Source organism: Rhodamnia argentea, chromosome 7 (genome assembly GCF_020921035.1).
Source record: "Rhodamnia argentea isolate NSW1041297 chromosome 7, ASM2092103v1, whole genome shotgun sequence".
Classification (NCBI taxonomy): Eukaryota; Viridiplantae; Streptophyta; class Magnoliopsida; order Myrtales; family Myrtaceae; genus Rhodamnia; species Rhodamnia argentea.
This window is the reverse complement of record NC_063156.1, coordinates 1,467,055-1,486,583: the sequence shown is the minus strand read 5'-3', so window position 1 is coordinate 1,486,583 and position 19,529 is coordinate 1,467,055. Positions and strand designations below refer to the sequence as shown.

Genomic DNA, 19,529 nt, shown 5'->3' with positions numbered 1-19,529 from the left:
AATTCGTTTCCCATGATTTAAGAGTGGGTTTTATGTTTGGCAATAGGTAAAGGACTAACGTGAATGCCAAGTGTTCAGATGACTAAATGAAAATAGAGCAAGATTTCAGAAAACAGGACACCGTGGTCTGGAGGTGTAACTTCTTTGCAATGATGGGGCGAGAAAACACAGGCTTCTTTACACCGTAAGGAGAATTTCTACAAATAATCGTCCTCGAGGACAATCCGCTTGAATAAGCCAGATAAACAGTCGTACAAGATGGAAACGCACAGAATCAGTGACAAGGATAAGAATGCTGAAAGGAGGGAGTTATTCATAGTTCTTTCCCTCAAAATAGATCGGATATGGGCAAATTCCATCATGAGAAATTATACGGCTCGGATTGCTTCGTTCAGAGGCGAAGGGGGTCAGGTTGGACAGCGATCAGGAGTCGGGACAAGGCAAGAGGGAAGTAGAACAAAGGAAGACAAAATGGAGTCCGACAAAACCAGCAGAAATAACTGATGCAACTATAGCGCCTTTCGCCTTATATACAGGTTGCATCTAAACGACTGATGAAACTAATATCATAATGCCAACAGAAATCATTTCCATCAATCATCTGTTTGCCAGAACTGTTCAGATACCGTTAATTTGTTCCTTATAGTGAAACATCAACCTACAAAAAGGCCACAGTACAACTATCTAGAAGAGTATGAATTCACCGATCTGTGAGGTTATTCCCGGTAGCCACACATGAGGTAAAGCCGGATAAGATCAGGTTAGTTGTTTTGCATCCATTGTTTAGAAAATAAGTGAAGGACAAACATTTTATGCCCATTGCTCAGAAGACTTGAGATACGGTAAGATACAAATAGGAAGAAAAAAAAAAAAAAACAGGAACCTATGGCAGTGGGTGTAAACACTTTGCGATAGCCGTTTGAAAGAAACAAGTCCATGTTGAGCTACAAAGAGATGGCAAAATCCTTAAGATGGTGTTACTTAAGAATGGACTCCACTATAGTGGTGGTGATCGTCGTTCACGGTGTACGGCCACTGCTGCATGTGGTGATGGCGCCTGTGTTCGGTTTATGAGAAATAAGCTGTTAATGGCTCCCAACAGAATAATGAGACATGGCACAGGCTTCTTTACCCCATAAGTAGAATTTGCATGTGTATCTAATCTCAAAGCAAGTAAAACTGCGAGTACAAATAATCACGAATCTTGTAATAATCTTCACAGAGAGGGCCCTCAAGGACAATCTGCTGAGTGCCAGATAAGCCGCCCTACGAGATGAAAACGCACAGAATCAATGACTGGGTAGAAACACAAAAGGTAGCAGGCATTCATAATTCTTCCACACCAAATAAATCGGACACGGGCAAATTTAATCATGAAAAAGTATCTAGCTCTGATTACTTTGTTCAGAGGTAAAGGGGATTGGTATGGACAGTGGTTAGGAGTCAGGACCAAGCGAAGACGCAAGTAGAAAAAAGAAGGACAAAACAGAATGCCACAAAATACTGACCTTCTGGCTTGCGTCGCCAGCTTTGCGTAGTGTTACATACTCACCGCATCTAAGAGCTCCACCTGCAAATTCTACCTGCAAACACCAAAATTTAACATTCAATCGTGTCAAGCACTGTCCGATTGTCTTGCACTTCAGGTAAAAAATCCATCATCACTACTTATATTGGATAAAGTAAACCCATGTTAGCAAGCAGAGAAAATTTACCTGAACACCCTTGCTGGACAGAAACTGTTTGAAATCTGCCAGCTTCAAATCACCAACAAGTACCGATTTATGTGGTGGTGCTGAAGTTGACAGCGGAAGCAAAGACAACATTCCATTCTCTGTCTCTCCAACTTCAGCATCGATCCAAGCTATTTCATGATCTCCTAGCTGTACAATCCGTTGACATGAGACCCTCAAACTGGAAAATAACATGGCAATCAAGCTTTATGAAGATGAAAGAAAACATGAGGAACTCACCTTTTTAAAAAGCACATTGCTCATCAATTTCTCAGAGAGTTGCACCTAATTGTCACAAAACAAGAGTCAGAGGACACATTTACAGCATCATGATGACACAAATTACATAGAAATTCTTAAAAGTACCTTATAAGCACATAAATCAGACGTGACATCAATCGTTTCTTCGATTTGGGGAGCATAGACTTGAGGGCAGACATTTTTCAAGCAGTGTTGCTTCAGATGCTCTGTTGCCTCGGCTGATCCTCGCACCAAAACCTCCAAAAAGTGCAAAACACGAGTTTATATCCAACAAATCATATGGTTATATTTTGCAATGCAATTATGCTTAGTCGCAGAAGAACATCAACAGGATAAGTATCATTTGACCAACAAAATGAGTACTATAATCTAGTGGGTAATGAATAAGTTGTATCTTTTGATGAATGGTAAGCAGCACCAGGTCGAAACCTCACATTGGATGAAAACAATAAGGAAATCTACTCCTTATTTCAGCTGGCATGGCATATGCCTGCATGAACACTAAGATGCTATCGGATTCTGAATCACAATTGCCTTCAAAGCTTAATAACATAGTTTGAACCTGATACAGAGACCCTACAGTCTCTGGTCATCCTTCACACTATTCAAAGCCAAGATAACCTTACAAGCTTTAGGGGAGCCACATGGGCAAGTATTGATTTAATTGCTCGGCTGTCCGCACGTCCCTCGAAGTCCATGTATATCAGTGAGCATTTGACTTGCACCTGATAGTACAAATCAAAACGCATGTAGAAGGCAGGTTCATCAAACAATTAAATTATTAATGTATGAATTAAATCCACAAACGCCAACTATTTACAGCGCAAAGTACAAAAAAGCATCATTTGCTACCATATTTTCACAAAGTTCAAGTTTTTGCAGCCAAATTCAGAAGTAAAGACAAGAAACTCTCACAGAGCAGTAGCATGCCATGAAGATGCTCTGTCCAAACGGAAGGAAAAAATAAATAGATGAAACGATAAAATAAAGAGGTGCTTCCCCACAATTCAAGGTTAGGTGAGAGTTTACTTCCTGTCCACAATCTCCATCATGGAAGTACTCTTTTCAGGAGGCAATGTGAGACATGACTGTACTTTAGTTCAGGAATAAAATGATGCATGCCATGCATCACTCGTGAAGGAAGTCACTTACAGTTAGTTCAGTCGATACAACTTTCGAGGGCTTCATATCAAGTATCAAACTGGCAGGTCCTTCATCAAGTTTTCCATCCATGTTGCTCACAAACTGCAAAGCCATCAATCCAATCAAATATCTCATTGCTGTAGCGCCATAGAAGGTAAAAAATAATTATATCAAAAGACTACCGTCCTAAAAATGACAGTGGAAGAGAAGACTCGGTGAACTTCAACTGTAGAGTTCCATTAGGAAAGCTCACACCGCTGACAGACCATTATTTCATTCAAGTCAACCAAGGGATCTCTCAATATGATTCATATGCCACTGTATTAATATTAGGTGACAAGGGATAATCTGATACCATCCTTTGACATGAAATAAGTATTAAATGTTCAAAGCTCCCAACCCATACAAATTACATGCTTCAAACCATTAATTCACTTTACTTTGTTTTGTTTCTTGTTTACCCTTCTTCTGGATCATTTAGCAGGAGTTGCTCATTCATGTGACGCTGGGGAAATGCAAACACTTACAAGAACCATTTGCACGATATTGTGCCGACAAACTCCGATGCAATCTACATAGCTTCTTCAGGTCAAAAGTTCTAATGATAAAGCTGAGAGTCGCTAATCTTGGCAAAACCTTCCAATATTTTTCAAGTTTGTCATGGATGAGCATCATAACAAATTCCCAGCATAATCTCGAAAATCCACACTTTTCCAAATCCAGAAAACAGACTGGACTATGCATTGATGAATAGACACGATATTCAAAGGTGACTATCCTACGGTACCTAGAGCACTCGAAGAGGCAAGCATAGAGGCTGAAAATTGCAATAGAATACTTACAGGCAAAGCTCCTTGATCCATGTCATCGTCTTTAATTACGTAGTCATCAGGATTGATCACTTCACCAAAATCATCCCACTCAGAGGCATTCTCATAAAAGGGAAACATAGGAGCAGCACAGTTGGGTGGTGGAACAAATCCATCAATTAAAACGTCACGGTATCTGCCACCATGTGAAACAGCTGCTGCCAGAAATAACACTAAACATTAAAATAAAGCAGAAATAATGTACAGCCGAATACTTATGTACACTGTTATTCTTAGTCCTTAACGGGAAAAGATTGTTCAGGCCAAGAGTCATCCAAGGTGAAGCTTCACTATGTAGTGAAAATCGAGGAAGAAAGAGGAGAATTGAGTTCCCCAAAGAAGGTTACTCAGCAGCGAGAATCATTAGCGAATGCTTCAAACATGAGGAATTGCCACCTTTAACTTGAATACAACTTAGGATGGATTACTACATCTTTGCCAGCTAATGTGAACATCTTTTTGCTACAGATAACATCTAAGACATAAACCATGACAGAAATTGCTATTATATCAACTTCTTGAGAAAAATACCTTCTTGTGATGTCTGAGTGTTGCTGGCATCAATGACCATTGGATCACCCACATTATCAGATGCATGAACCACTTTTAATTCCTCTTCTTTGATAATACTAGCTTTCATAGCTTCTTCCTTCTTTATCCGATTTTGCTCTTCTTCATAAGCAAGTAGCTCCTCCCCAACCAAAGGAATTCTTTTAGACATGGTAACTTTGACAGCTTTTGGGGGTGGATCTGCCTGAAGCATGCGAGCTAAGGTTGCAAACTACAAGTTCATTGGTAACTGTCAGCACATAAATATGATAAGGAAAGGAAAATCTGTGTAACAAATCAAACTTAGAATTCACGTCTGCAACAACTTATTTTTGGAAGTTCCTTCCACTGAAATGAACAATAGATTTTTCATAAGTAATTATGCCTTTCATCTTATATGCAAGTTGCTTTTAAACAACTGAGGAAACTATATCATAAAACCAGTAGAAATCTGTTCCATCAATCATTTGTTTGGCAGAACTGTTCAAATAGAGTTACTTTATTCCTTATAATACTGACAATTCCGTTTCCATTGAAACATTGCACAAAAAAAGGTAATATTACAACTGTCTAGATAAGTTTGTCGCCTTCTGGGAAATATAATCTTCAGCCCTAACAATGTTATTCTCTGACGCTAAAATTCGAAGAGCCACTGACATCAGTGATTAGGAGGGGCACTGATTTACAGGACGTAAATATATACCCATGCATTCTAGATTGAGATTTACTCCAACTGTTAATGAATCTATTGCAGATTTTATATTCCGAAATATACAAATGATTCCACATATTTATTCAGGAAAATACACCCATGTGAAGCTAATCAAGAAGATGCCTAATGGGTGGGTCCAAGATTTTTCTCACCAGTTCAGCCCAAAAAAGCAGTTTGATTAGTTCAAAAATCAAGAAGATGCCTAATGGGTCTAAGATTTTTCTCACCAGTTCAGCCCCAAAAAGCAGTTTGATTAGTTCACACAATTAAACAGCAGAATGACTTATATTGTGCAAATTCACAACCAATTAAGTAGCACCAACATTAGTAGGCAGATTACCTGGCCTCTTTCAGTAAACAGTATGAGATTCTTGGTATCAGTTGCCCATTCCACAAATATATCATGAGCAAAGCCTCCTTCTAAGCTGGCCATGGATGCTAGAACAACCTAAAGTAACTTGAAATAGTTAGTAACGAAAAGAATAAAGAACTATACAATAACGAATAAATCAAAGGAGATTTAACCTTTGGACCAGCTGGAGCATTATCAAGATCACTCTTGTTAATTAGGAGCGAGACATGCCTGTAAGTGATAATCATAATGTAAAATAATTTGAAAATATCTTAGGAGGTAAATTGAACCACTTCACAGTGCAATCAGATGAAGCGCAAAGAAAAGCCATTGAAAGAACCAAAACTTTGAGCAGAAAGAATCACCTACTTCAGAAGAAAAGCATTGTCACGTGTATGCTCAAAAGACTTTGCTATATTGTCGCTCATCCACTCGAGGAAACTCTTGACATAATCAATTGTGCTTGAGGCGACATATGTGAGGAAATAGATTGGACAATTCAGAGGGCTCTGCAATCAGGATGTAAATTTAGCAAGATTTGTCTTCCGTAGCCACAAAAGCAAAAATCAGGCCTAGATTGCCGACTGACCTCTTCGAGTATCAAAACAAGTTCCAGCACTCGTCCAGCAGTGTCAACGGGTATTAATACATTTCCTCCTGCTTCGACAGTCTTTTTTATAGCATCTTCATTAGAACAGAATATTACCGTGTGAGCAGTTAAATCATACAAATGAACAAGCAGATATGGAGGAGCTCATCAGTCAGGGCATAACAGTGAAATTGAACCCTGAAAAACAAACTTCGATATTATACAAAATGCACTCGCTGCTTTATTTATAGAATCTTGAAAGAAGAGGATAATACCTATAAATCCTCTCTCCCTTTGTTTAGTTGGGAGCTGATTGTTTAAGGCATTGTAAGCATCGGTAATCAAGACGGCAGGTCGGACAAAGGATTCAAGAACAGTTCCATTCAAATGCCTGCAGAAATACATAAGTATAATAAGTAATTTCTGGTGGCATAAATAAGCCTGCCAAGGCAGGTACTTGGTCGAAACTCTTACTTTTCTTTGCGATGGTTAAAATCTACTGCATATATAACATCCTCTCCATCCTTTGATATTTTCCAGATTGTACCTCCCAGGAGATGCCCAGCCACGTGTGGAGAAATGACAATCCCCTCCCCTTTTCCTGATAAAGTCAATATACTAACCACGATCAAGGCAGAGAGATATGGGGGGAATACAGATGTATCCAGAATCAACACAAAGGAGATAAAACAAGATAGAAATAGCCAATCATGCTTAGAAAGGTTCAAGAAAGGGCTCGGTCTGAGCAACTGCAGTCGAATAACAAAATATATCAAAATCAGACTAGCGCTGATCAAAATGATGCAATTCCTCATAATGCCTACCGGAAAAATGATGGTTCTGAGAATATGTTAGCCTGGTCACGTTTTGGAAAGTTGAATCAATATCATCCAATGTGAATAGATCAAACTCTGATACTTGCTGCAGAAAACAGGAGAGACATTTTCTTTTATTACTTCTCATTGCTCCAATAGCATATACTGCTGTAATAGTAGACTGCATTAACTGTTAACTAAAACAACAATGCAAAGGATACAGCTGCAGGTGATGTACCCATTAAAATCAGTTCTCCAGATTACAGGTGTCATTGGGGATCAAAAGAAGAAAATAAAAGTTCCTTTGGTTAACCAAGCACTAGCATCTGATATGTTATAGGCAACACCGAGCTCTGAAGAATTAGTTGAACTGGTTCTTAATTGATACAAATGGTACAGAAAGAAGGAGGAAAAATTATGACTTTGGCCTATTTCTTTGCTCAAACTAAGTCAAACTCAATACACCCGCAAATTTACCTGTTATATTTATGATTTGAAAAATGTTCACATCAACAACAACAGGATAATCACCCCATCCAGGCCAAGCCATGTTGAGGCAGGAGGTCAAATCACGTAATTGCACCAGTTCAGCGGGGAAAAAAGATTAAAAAACCTGTCTGGTACGAGTCCTACTTACTTTCCGCGACAGGTAGTGATCATACATAGTAAGAAGCCCCAATCTGAAAACCGGCTCGGTGGCATAAACAGGAGCAGAAAGCCCGAGCTGTTTCATGGCATAAGGCAGAGCTCCAAGGTGGAGAGTGTCCGGATGCGACAGCAACACCGCATCTATCGTCGAAGCTACTCTGCACACCATGATGAACTAACGGTGAACACTCTCGCGACTTCAATTTCAAACCAGACGCAAATTCCGATCAGCGGAGCAGGCGACATTCTCGCACTCGCATGACGAGCTCGCGTTTTCGCATCGTCGATCGAAGAGAAACAATAGTGCGAATAGAGAGCAGGAAGCGTGTTCTGGAAATGGCGAGCTCGCATTTCGCACCGCCAACCGAAATGGAGAGAGCAGCGTCAAGCATCGGAATCGAAACGCGCGGAATCACACGCCCAAACAGAGAGAGAGAGATAGAGACCTGGAGAGTGGTTGAAGGAGAGAGGGATCGAAGTGGTCGTTCCAGCCGCAATCGACCAAGAAGTTGAAGCCGTCGATGGAGATCAAGTAGGAGAGAGGGTTCTCGTTGTAGACGCCGCAGAGAGGCGTCACCTGGACCGACGTCCCCATCTTCAATCTTTCTGCAACCGCGAAGCTCTTGAGCTTCTAGTCTCCGTGACTGACTTCCGTTTTGGGGGGCATTGGCCTTATTGGAGGGAAAGGGGGAGGGAGAACTGCAAGCAGCGAGGAGGCAGAGAGAGGGACACCACGCAACGTCGTCGTTTCATCGTGGCAGGTCTTTACACCATTTTCCGAAGATTTTCCTTTTATCACATTGTGACTCATCATCGACCAATGATTCCTATTTCAATTTCAAACTTTTTACCGGACAAAAAACCCCGTAAAATGCAAATATGAGAGCCTTTTTTTTTTTATAGCAAATATTTATGAGAATAGATCAAATTTTAGGGTTTTTCCCATCAAATCATTAGTTTTTACAAGTTAAATTAGGAATTGCAAATGGTATGCTCATTATAAAAACGAGAAGTGGTGGCTCGTTTCATTGCCCAAACACACGATACAATCATTGCTCAGCCAAGATTCAACATCGATTACTCCAATTAGCGATGACGTGTAACCACAGAACAAATTTTATGTAATTAGAAATAAGCTAGTAGAATAAATATACCACACCACTTTAGATTTATGACATCATTATTCTCTTTTTTTTTCTACAAAAAGATGCAAAATTATTATCCTATTAATACAATACTAATAGACGAATTTTGTGATTTAAGCCCGAGAACAGAATGCTGCTATTTATGAATGGAATAGCAGTTCACTTAAATCATTTCAATCCAATCTTCACATTATTGATAAACGACTTTTTTTTTTTTTTAATGTTTTAAGTCGCGAGTGAGATTGGACAAGATCATAAGAATAAATAGCCCAAGGTTAGGGGCCCATCAGGATTTTTTTTGGGCCATAAGGCCCATCATCATTTGACAGCTTAGTCTCTAAAAGGGCCAGCATCGTCAAATGGTAATCTCCCCGCGGCCTTATTTGGGGCCGGGGATGAGATCGGGCTACGCTATATAATGTTAATTATTTTCTTCGATGACTAAAGACTCAACGTGCATTTATTTTAGGGGTCTTTGATTTACACAATTGTATGGTTTTCAGATTTAGGCTCAAATGATTTGCTAAGCATTTTTGAAAGGATGATCGTTTGTATTGCTTGAAATAATCAGTCAATGAAAAATAATGTCGTTCTCGACGACGATTTATGTCTAAATGTTTTTGCGGACGGTAAAAATAATTTTCACGCATTCATTTTTGTAAGTGATTCGAGTAAATATCTTTGGAAAATATTTTCTAAATCATTCATTTTTTCGGGAAATAAACGGAGCCTTGAGTGAATTCTCTAGTTCATTCATTTTTATATGCGATTCAAGCAATAATTTTTAGGAAAATGTTTCTCAAATCATTGGTTTTTTGCGAAACGAACCCACCCGTAGTGTGAACGAGAGTAGAAATATCGATGTTTTTGCCAAATCCACCCTATGCTTTGGGAAATTAGTCCAAAAAGTCCAAAATCGATCGTACAATGACCAATTTAGTCATGAACTTTGCAATTATGTCAATTTACCAATTTAGTCCCAAATCTATTAATAATTCCAAATTAGTCCTTAACCTTTTAATGATCTGCCAATTTAATTCTAAAATTTTATCAATTTGTCAATGTAGTCCTTCCGGCCAACTATTAAAATTGCAGGTTTAGGACTTAATTGTCAAATCTTCAAAAATGTTTATGATCAAATTGACCTTGAAAGGTTTATGACTAATTTTATAAACCGTCAAAAGGTTCATGACTAAATTATCATAATGAAAGGGTTTAGGACTTAATTGGCCATCGTAGAATAGATTTCATGATTTTTTTTATAATTATCCCTTATACTTATTATGTATGATCGTTTATCGCGCTGACCATCGAGTTGATGAACTAGTGCCATTTTTACATCACGTGCTAGTTCTCTATCGTGCATGAATTTTGCGTTCTTCTCATTCCTCTGGTGCGCCAAATTTCGCAGCAATTTCCCAAATTGTGACCAAGTGGATTCAACATGCAAAAATACACGTCAGAAATACAGACGAGGGGCAGAAATTTTTCACCTCCTGTCCCTTCTCGTCGCCATATAGACTTTCCTGTCCCTTGTCTAACACTTGTTCGAATTTAGAAATAATAAAGCACGTGCACATGTGCCCTTTCAAGCACGTGCATTGGTAAATTCACATAGTCTCCCTATTCATGGAACAAACTCAAAACTGTCTTGTTTCCGCCTCAAATTTAGGAAAGTTCATTCTCGTTGCTAAAAAATGAATGATAATGGGCATGTCATTTTTAAAACTGGCCAAGAATCAAATCAAGTTAACCATACAAGGGTGTCAAAACCGAACTGAAAAATCAAACCAAACTGTTAACTAAACAGAACTATTGAAAATTTCATGCATTTCAATTTAGTTCGATTTTCGATTCGGGTAATTGAAAATAACCATTCTTCTTTTCCAGTTCGGTTATTTCGGTTCGGCTCGATTTTTCCTTTTTGATTTGTTCTTTTTCATTCTTTCTTTTTTCTTTTTTGGGTATGAGGGCCGGCGGGGGTGGGCGTTGACGTGAATAAATTTTAATAATATTTTAGCATTATTTCATCTTATTTTTTTCTTTTCCTAATTATATATAGGCACAAATGCAAAAAAATTTATGACTGAATTGACACAATTGCAATAAGTTTAAAACTTCTCCGGTAATTTTCTCTATTTAGTTTCATAAGTTTCTGATTCGAATTTGAATACCTCTCATCCTTCATATAAATGGGAAAAGTATCTTATAGCCACATCTTAATTCAAATAATCATAGGTCTCTTTCGATTAACAATTCTCGTAATAACTGAAAAGTTTCACTTAAATTCGGTCCCATGATAAAATGTGAATACATAACGTTACAATGAATACTCGCAGCTGAGCTAATAGACCCTGTGTATATCCCTAATATTGCTATTGGCAAGAACATCAGGTTCTACATTATTACTCTTTAATATAAAAAAAAAAAAGTACTATCGCTGACCATCCTAAAGAGGTTTGACTATGAGAGGCAAGCCTTGAGAAGGTCTAAGAGAGAGCATAAGGGAAGGAGAGTGGCAATAGCTTGGTGAAACAGAAAAGGAGAACTTGGAGAGAATTAGGGTTAAGACAATCTTGTACTCCATCAAGGTCAAATTCCGGCCGATGCACATTCTCCCTCCGAACCCAAATGGCAAAAACCCCATCTTGTGCTTGCACCCTCCGTAGAGCGAGTCCTCCTTGAATCGCTCTGGCTTGAATTGGTTTACGTTGTCCCCCCACAGAGCGGGGTCGTGGTTCATCGACACCACATCGATCCACATGTTTGTTCCCTTGGGGATTACCATGTCATAGACTTTAATATCCTCTAGCGCCTGTCTTTGCACGTTCGGTGCCGGGCTATACAGCCGTAGAACTTCATTCATTACCCATCCCATCTGCAATCAATCACCATTTGAGATAACAGTACTAATCGAAAAAGAGTTTTGAAACTCTTGTGCATACACAAGTTGACCACCTCCCTCAAATCAAGCCAAAAATGGAAGTTTGCATCTCATTCTGCTGTGTGAATAAAGCATGTTCAATTACCTACGCATGATGCATAGCTAGGTTCTACGTTAACTTTCTGATTTTGACCTTATTCTCTGGATCGTGGTTTAAAGACTACGCTTTCGCCAATCAAAGTACAACTGATCAAATTATTCATATGGACAGTTTAATTGTAGGCTCATTTCTATCCAAAACAAACCATGCTCATGCTCCAATGATTGGACATTTTCCACCCGAACCTATTCACGCATTACGAAACATGAAATTATACCAACTTCGGGAACACAAACACAGACCTTTTCCCTGTGGAATATCAGCTAAGCAACATCAAGCAATTGAATTGAAAGCACAAGCAAACAAAACTAGCTCCATGTACAAAAACGTGCACTGATTATGGAATAGTGTTTTCACCTTCTTTAGTCCGGCCATCTTGGTTGAATCAATCTCTTTATTGTCACCAATCACTTGTTTGATCTCATCTCTGAGCTGATCTTGCCACTCGGGATGCATGGCCAAAAGCAGCAACGTCCACGACAGAGCCAACGCCGTCGTCTCATGACCCCCAAAGAAGAAGGTCTTGCACTCGTCCACCAACTCTCTTGTCGTCAGACTCTTCCCTGTTCTTCCATTCTCGCAGTGCCCTTCGAGTAACAGTCCGAGCAAGTCCTTCTGGTTATTTGCCACTACGCCAGCCTTGCGATCATCGATGATCGACATTAGTAGGTCGTCGATTTCTTTCCCTAGCCTTTTTGCCTCCATGGATTTTTTGGGGGCGATGAATTGGTTGAATGGTACGCCTACGAAACGATTTGTCTTGAAGAGAGTGACCTGCATGGCTCGCAGCTTCTCGAAAACTTTCTTGCCATCTTCGTGGCTAATGCCGAAGCTGGTCTTGGCTATGATCTCCCCCGCCGTCGAGATGATCTCTCTCTCAATGTCTATCTCCGGGTTTCCGGAGTTTACGAGAGCCGTCCACTTCTCCAGCATCTTGTTGGCTGATTCCACCATTAAGCTCGCCATTCCCTATGGTACAAGCAAATTATGTACAAAGTGAGTCGGTGTGCGTATAAAAGGCCTTAAAATCTAACTAATCACTTCCTTTACATAATTAGAGATAAATGATTTATGTGTACCAACACTCCTCAATTCTTACGCAATATTTTGTGATGCGCATTTCCTTTTCAATAAATAAGTTTGACGCGACTTCCATGAATTGCTATCACTCATATGCAAAAGCCCAAACATCGGTACGTGTGTATGCTGAGAGAGAGAGAGAGAGAGAGAGAGACCTTGAGGTTTGCAGGAGAGAAAGCTGGGGTGATGAGATGCCTATGACGGACCCATTCGTCACCCTCGGTCATGACCAGTCCATTCCCGAACATGGGTTCTCTGTCGTTCTTGAACACCCTGGGCTTTCCCCAGCTCTTCCCCATTACACCACTCGACATTTGCTTCAGAAACTCTGGCTCTGCAATATACAAGAACGGCTCTGTACCTAGCCAATACATGAACACTTTCCCTGAAATCAAAACACAGAGATTATTAATGAAAACCAACAAGAAGTAATTGGGAACCCAACTTCCCGAAATGAACTTTTCTTAACAGAAATATTTTCGTTTATGGGCTTACCGTGCGATTTTTGCCAGCGAGAAAAGTAGGGGAGGACCGTGGAGTGTATGTCATGAGCGATGATGTTCGAAGAGTCACCATTAGAATCCACAGAACAAGATTCATCTTGTATGGCCTTTTTCATATCCATGAGATTGCCGAGAGGGAAAGTCGGAGAGGGCCCTCTGAACCCATTTCTCTTGAGCTTCTGATAAGCTCTCGCAGGTGAAATCCAACACCTGAACGCCACTCTCCACAAAACAGAGAGCAAAAAAACTATCAAAGTTGATAGAGCGAGATTGGATACTTGAAGAGAATATTCCATCTCTATCTCTCTTCAAAATAACTCTCTCTCTCTCTCTCTCTCTCTCTCTCTCTCTCTCTCTCTCTCTCTCTCTCTCGATCTCTCGACCAATGAAAGAATGTAGAGTAGGTGAAGAAGAAGACTACACAAGAGAGGTCGTAGAGCAGGTGAAGAAGAAGACTGCACAAGAGGTCAAGATTATGAGTTGATGTTTGCTGAGAAGGGAGAGAACGGAACTCGGTATTTATAGGCTACCACGGACGGTCGCTTCAGAATGTCGGAATTTGACTGTAGAACTCGGCTTTGAATCTCTTTTGTCCCGGTCTTAACGGGGACCTTGGGAGAAAAAAGTGGTTTTTGTTTTCTTATTTCCGGCGTGGCGCCCATCTTTATTGGCTTTTCTCGCTTTGGCGGTTGTCAAAACCTTTCCCTTTGGTTAATTTTAGAAAATAGTCGCGTATGACAAAAAAGAACATAATTATGATGTTAATCCATTTAATAAAGGATGTAATATGAAAAGAAAATATACAAGCATTTTAAAAATAATTTTACCTATACCGAGATTGATTTTTGAAGTAATAAAGTTACTTTTGTTGGGCATTACATACTTTTCATTTATTCAGATTCTCATTTGTAATTTATCATATCAACTAAAGAATTGATTTTATAGATTAATCTTATAACGTGGACCGCTATTATTATTATTATTATTATTATTATTATTATTATTATTATACCCTTTATTTTTAATCCAACAAAATAACTTTTGAAATTATGTTCTTTGATGGAATTGTCGGATCCATATTTGAATCGCCTGATTTGAGTAATGTCATACATGTCATGGAAATTCCAATGTTAGGCGATCCAAATTCAGAATTGTCAACCCCCAATTTGTTTTTACCTTTCTTTCCATACATGCCAACAGGGGCAAAAAGGACGGCGGTTTGAGGAGAAGATGCACCCGCACCAGGTATGGAAGACGCCGCAAATTCTATGGCCGGCTCAACCGATGATCTCTTTCCACGTCATCCCCTTTGACTGACACGTGACATGCTTTCAACGCGGAACGTGGAAACTTGGAGAGAGTATTGAGGGCGAAGTGTTTGTATTAGCTCTTGTTCTTACGTGAGTCAAATATATAAAATTGCATGCTCGTGGAAAAGTTTTGCAATTACCGTGAGCAATGATCTCATCTCATTACCCTTACTTTCCAGTAAACTTCCCAGCACTTTTTAAGATTGGAAAATAGGAATTTCTCTTAACCTTACAACATGCGACATGTAGAGACAAATGAATCTTAGGTATTTTTTCGCACCTCGTTTTCGTGAAACGATGCACATGGTTTGAATCATCCTCTCGTAAGGATTACGATAACTGACTTGTACTAAGTTACTCAAAGTGATAGGACAGAGATTTGAATGGCCGTGTGCACATATTAAAATTAAGAGACTTTGCACATCTTCAAGTCAAACATTAGACTCCAAGCGTGTATGTGCCCGAGTTGACTTTTTGTGCTCATGACATTTGATCGGCTTTATATGCCTGCTGCTGCTAAGTAATTGATTAAAAAAAAAGTTAAATGTTTGCAATTGTTCTCTTCTTCTTTTTTGGTCGTTCAGGCGGCATGCCGTGCCTCATTTATTATTGACATAGAATTGACTTTCAGAATGAAGTCTGAATGCACGCAAGACGGTGGGAGAAAAAGAAAGACCGTCAGCGGTTAGCAAATAACCCAAAATGAAAGTACTTGAGAAGAAGAAATATTCAAATAATAAAAAGAATTATTTTTGAAGGATAGAAACCCCCCAAAAAAAAAAAAAAAATCTGTCCTTGTTTGTTTTCCTCGCATGCGCTTTTTCTATATAATTATTTTCTTGTCCTCATCTCTCGTGAAAGAATTGTCTTTAAGACAAGAAGACATGAAGAAGCTTGTTTGAATATTACAATAACCCATGTACTATTTCTTCTTACGATTTTTCAATTAAAGTCAGATTAGTACCCTATAAATTATTCTATCCAGTGCAATCAAGGCCATGCAACTAAATTTTCTAAACATGTGTTTGAATTAATGAGTTCTCCAAAGATACTTCTTCGACGATTAAAATGAAATAATAATATCATATAAGTGCAATTGAGTCATGAACTTTCAAAAACTACAAAGCTCTAAAACTTATCAAATTGATGCAATTAAGTCATTCAATGATAGAAAAAGCACAATTAATTCTTTTTTTTATGTATATTATTCCCTCTCTCTTACATGGCACCGACCTACCCTAAAACATAAAGAACAAGACCAAATGACCTCGTTTTAGTCCAAATTTGATTTTTTAATCTAAATTTTATTTTAAAAAGAAAATATAAATAAATATCTTAATAAAAAATAGGAATGAGCGCAAATTGCGTGAGCATGACGCCGCTACCCCACCATCGTTCCTCACCTGCTACCGACCATAGGCCAAACCCATGCATCGCCACTTGTCCCTCGCCGCATCATCGTCGGCAATGGTGGGGCAGCGACCTCAAGGGCCTGTGTTCCTCTTCTCTTACTTTTTTTAATTTTTTTAATTTTTTTTGGTATATTATTTAAATATAATTTAATAATAATGGAATGAAAAAAATTCAACTTGGACCAAACAACGTTGTTTTGGTCTTGTACTTCATAATTTAGCTATGTCAACGCCACTAAGGAGGGAGAGAATAAAAAAGTTATTTAGTATTTTTCGTTAATCAATTTAAATGAAATTAATCGAATGACTTGATTGCATCAATTTGATAAATTTTAGACTTGATTGTGTTATTTGAAAGTTTTAAGACTCAGTTACATTTTTGCGATAAATTTTATAAATTCTAATACACTTATCTCTTGAAAAAGAAATTCATGGTTTCTAATATACGAAGTGTTCTCAAGTTATAAATAATCAACACCTGCGTGACCTCATTTATTTATGAAAAGCTAGAGATAAAATAGGCCCTCGTGCAATGATCTAAGCATAAGTCATGCATCTGAATCCGCGTCCCACTCGTCCAGCATCGCTCGCGAAAGGACAAAATAAGTCAGAGAGTTAGAATTTTCATCTCCGAGGCTTACGAATAAAAGTCAAACCCTATTACAATATAATATTAAAACAGTAGTGTGAACAGATGCACTGGCGTACGGCACCACAAGGTCGTCAAATTCTTCGGGCTTAGAGAGATTTCTCTAGCTTTAATTTCCGTTTTCCGTCAAATAATTTACTTTAATCTGCCTTAGCTTTTTCATGTACATACAGCATTCAAAGTCTAATCTGCCTGCTCAAAGGGCAGACAAAATTATTACCACTGCAATAAAAGAGAACTCGGTTGTTTAAATGTTGATTTTGCAGCAACATTAAATCTTACGTCAAAACTTTTGTCTAATCAATGTCCCTAGCAAAGCAACAAGAAAGCCAAATTGTTGTCTTTCTTTTTGTCCCTAACAAAGTAATAAGAAAGCTTGTTAAAGTCAACTTTAATCATGGTTGGGAACTAGGCGATTCTACATTCTGAATTTGTTTTAGCGCCACGCTATTTCCACATCCATTGGTTAAGCCACTTCTTTTTTCCATCAAACCGAAATACCATTCTCTTTCTTTAATTTATTATTATTATTTATCAAACTAACCAACATAATTGCCTTCATTTCTATTTTCCCTATTAAATTACCAATTTCGTAATACAAAAGTCAAATGACACCTAATAAAATATAATCTTATCATGCATCATATTATGACATTGCCTAGAAAGTCATTATTTTTAATTTATGGTCTCATTTTTTAGTTACAAAAGTTATATAAAATGTTATAAATTTCTAGTATTAACGGCTTATAAATGCACGATTAACTACCTTTTTTTAAAATAGTTTGAAGAAAACTTTATTTCAAAGTTGAAAATTAAAATTTAATCTAATTTTCTAGTAGATTTTGACCATGTGGTTGATTTTTTGGAATAAATTTGTAGGTTTCTAAATTTTTTTTTTCGGTCAAAGTAGGTTTCTAAAGTTAAACATTGCTGATTTGTGCTTTCTTTTGAACTTCTCACATTTTAATATGAATTTTAAGATGGGGTTGAAAATTTATTTACACATTTTGCACTTTCAAACTCACATTAGATTTTTTTAGGGGAAATTTTTAAGCACATTTTAATGTTTCGATCCACTTGCTATGAGATTGAATTAAAATTTGATATTAATGTGTAATTAATATGTTTGACTTTTGATCACTCTTTTAACAAATTAACCTTTTCCCATTTTGATCAATTTTTCTTTTCAATTTTTTATCAAGTTCGGCTAAATAATTAAATTGAATTTTATTTTTGATCTTTGAATATAGTTTCACTCACACTATAAAAAAAGGCAATTAATTGCGCCTTCATAAGCTATCATAAATAATTTTTTTTTTGTGAAATCAAATATTAGACCATAAATTAAAATTAACAACATTCTCCAGGAAAAATGATAATAAGATATGGTAAATTGATGTATTGATGGGTGCAATGGAGTATTTGTATTATAAAATTAACGAGAGAGATAACAGAAATAAAAGTAATTTTGTGGATTAGCCTAATAAAAGAAGAAACAAAAAAATTGAAGAGAGATAAAGAGAGGGATGAGGGTATTTTGGTAAGGTAACAAGAAAAAGAGGCGTCTTAGCCAAAATAAGAGTGGAAATAGCGCCACCCTTGTGTTATCTTATAAACAACCTTACCAATAGATGATCAAATTTTCATATATTTTTTTCTTTTACTCCATATAGGTATACAATTTTGTTATACTGTTTCAATAATTTCTTTCCACAATTAATAATAGAAAAAAGTTTTTAAATGTCAATTTATTGTTGCATACACAAGTGTATGTGCCATTTTGATTGCCAATTCCGTTGAAAATACAAAGTTAAAGAAAATAGGAGGAAATGAAAGAGGAGGTTATCGGTTCATATACACATAAGTTCACACATATAGATAATCCCCCGATAGTATATTGCACCACTACATATTTATTGTTCGTAAAACTACTCGATCAGTCATAAACCTATTGTATATATGTCAATTTGGTCATACACTTTTCAATATTACTAATTTCATTTCTAAACCTTTGTGCGGAATTCAAATGTAGTCATTCTAATTAATTTTCTTTTGAATTATAATGTGGCTCTCCATTTATCGCTAGGAGTTCTATGTAGATATTGGAAAAAGTATTTTTAGGTCAGGTCGACATGTCAACAAATCGCTAAAATTTGGCTGAAAGAATTATATTAAAATTTCGCACATTTTGTTGCAACTAAATTGATAATTAGGACAAAATTGACATCCATATAATATATTTCTTCATTGATTGTTTATCTAAACCCTTTTTCATCAGATACTTAGTGGCCATAGTTTCATATGCTAGTTGCGCTGCTTGTGAAGCCACGTTTTCAGAAGATCCCTCGTCTGTTTCTTTCCACACTTTGCAATTGCAAAGTGAAAGGACATGACTCCTGTCAATCATAGTAGATTCGACAGAAAGCCAAAAAAAAAAAAAAAATGAAAAAAGAAGAAGAAGTGCATGGCAGTGGAATGCGCACCCAGACCTATTCATAGCTGAAAAGGCACTATGAGAATCCAAATAGACCAAGTCCTATGTAGATGAGACCAAGTCCTATGAAGATCTGGAGCTTCCCTCTGTTCCACTGAGTAATCATAGCGACCGTCTTAGATTCTTGGACCTCATCGATGAACCGGAGAAGACAATCGTTCAAAATCACATTATTCTTGTGGGACATCTCTCTAGTTATATACCCGTGTTATCCAAGTTCT

At 37.7% G+C, this 19,529-nt stretch overlaps 2 protein-coding genes across 4 annotated transcripts; both read right to left on the bottom strand.

Moving 5' to 3' along the window:
* Nucleotides 1-1,070: 1,070 nt before the first annotated feature.
* Nucleotides 1,071-8,369, bottom strand: LOC115743162 (cleavage and polyadenylation specificity factor subunit 2). 3 transcript variants are annotated; one of them, XM_030677828.2, is made up of 18 exons: nucleotides 8,118-8,369; nucleotides 7,661-7,829; nucleotides 7,033-7,129; nucleotides 6,683-6,809; nucleotides 6,484-6,599; nucleotides 6,209-6,303; nucleotides 5,989-6,128; nucleotides 5,793-5,850; nucleotides 5,608-5,715; nucleotides 4,538-4,787; nucleotides 3,980-4,164; nucleotides 3,147-3,239; nucleotides 2,621-2,719; nucleotides 2,100-2,231; nucleotides 1,974-2,018; nucleotides 1,716-1,883; nucleotides 1,509-1,583; nucleotides 1,071-1,266 (listed from the first exon to the last, which is right to left on the bottom strand). In XM_030677828.2, exons 1-18 carry the CDS (start codon nucleotides 8,264-8,266, stop codon nucleotides 1,165-1,167), a joined length of 2,208 nt encoding a protein of 735 aa, XP_030533688.1. In that variant the 5' UTR covers nucleotides 8,267-8,369; the 3' UTR covers nucleotides 1,071-1,164. The 3 variants fall into 3 exon arrangements, with proteins under 3 accessions (XP_030533688.1, XP_030533724.1, XP_030533733.1); XM_030677864.2 differs by having other exon boundaries at nucleotides 3,980-4,161; XM_030677873.2 differs by having other exon boundaries at nucleotides 7,661-7,840; nucleotides 8,119-8,250.
* A 2,709-nt stretch (nucleotides 8,370-11,078) lies between these two features.
* LOC115741029 (cytokinin hydroxylase-like) lies at nucleotides 11,079-13,774 on the bottom strand. Its single transcript, XM_030674729.2, has 4 exons — nucleotides 13,436-13,774; nucleotides 13,096-13,325; nucleotides 12,218-12,829; nucleotides 11,079-11,694 (listed from the first exon to the last, which is right to left on the bottom strand). The coding sequence occupies exons 1-4, from the start codon at nucleotides 13,737-13,739 to the stop codon at nucleotides 11,266-11,268; spliced, it is 1,575 nt and encodes a 524-aa protein (XP_030530589.1). The 5' UTR covers nucleotides 13,740-13,774; the 3' UTR covers nucleotides 11,079-11,265.
* Between the last annotated feature and the right edge of the window lie 5,755 nt (nucleotides 13,775-19,529).

Excerpts from the sequence above, each read along its gene's own strand:
- LOC115741029 (XM_030674729.2), bottom strand. The coding sequence starts at position 13,739 with ATGGAATATTCTCTTCAAGTATCCAATCTCGCTCTATCAACTTTGATA. Across the intron at positions 12,830-13,095 it reads TCTCTCCTGCAAACCTCAAG|GGAATGGCGAGCTTAATGGT; the intron begins GTCTCTCTCTCT and ends CTTGTACCATAG. Across the intron at positions 11,695-12,217 it reads AGATGGCCGGACTAAAGAAG|ATGGGATGGGTAATGAATGA; the intron begins GTGAAAACACTA and ends GATTGATTGCAG.
- LOC115743162 (XM_030677828.2), bottom strand. The coding sequence starts at position 8,266 with ATGGGGACGTCGGTCCAGGTGACGCCTCTCTGCGGCGTCTACAACGAG. Across the intron at positions 6,600-6,682 it reads TTTAACCATCGCAAAGAAAA|GCATTTGAATGGAACTGTTC; the intron begins GTAAGAGTTTCG and ends GTATTTCTGCAG. Across the intron at positions 2,232-2,620 it reads ATGTGGCTCCCCTAAAGCTT|GTTTTGGTGCGAGGATCAGC; the intron begins GTAAGGTTATCT and ends CACTTTTTGGAG.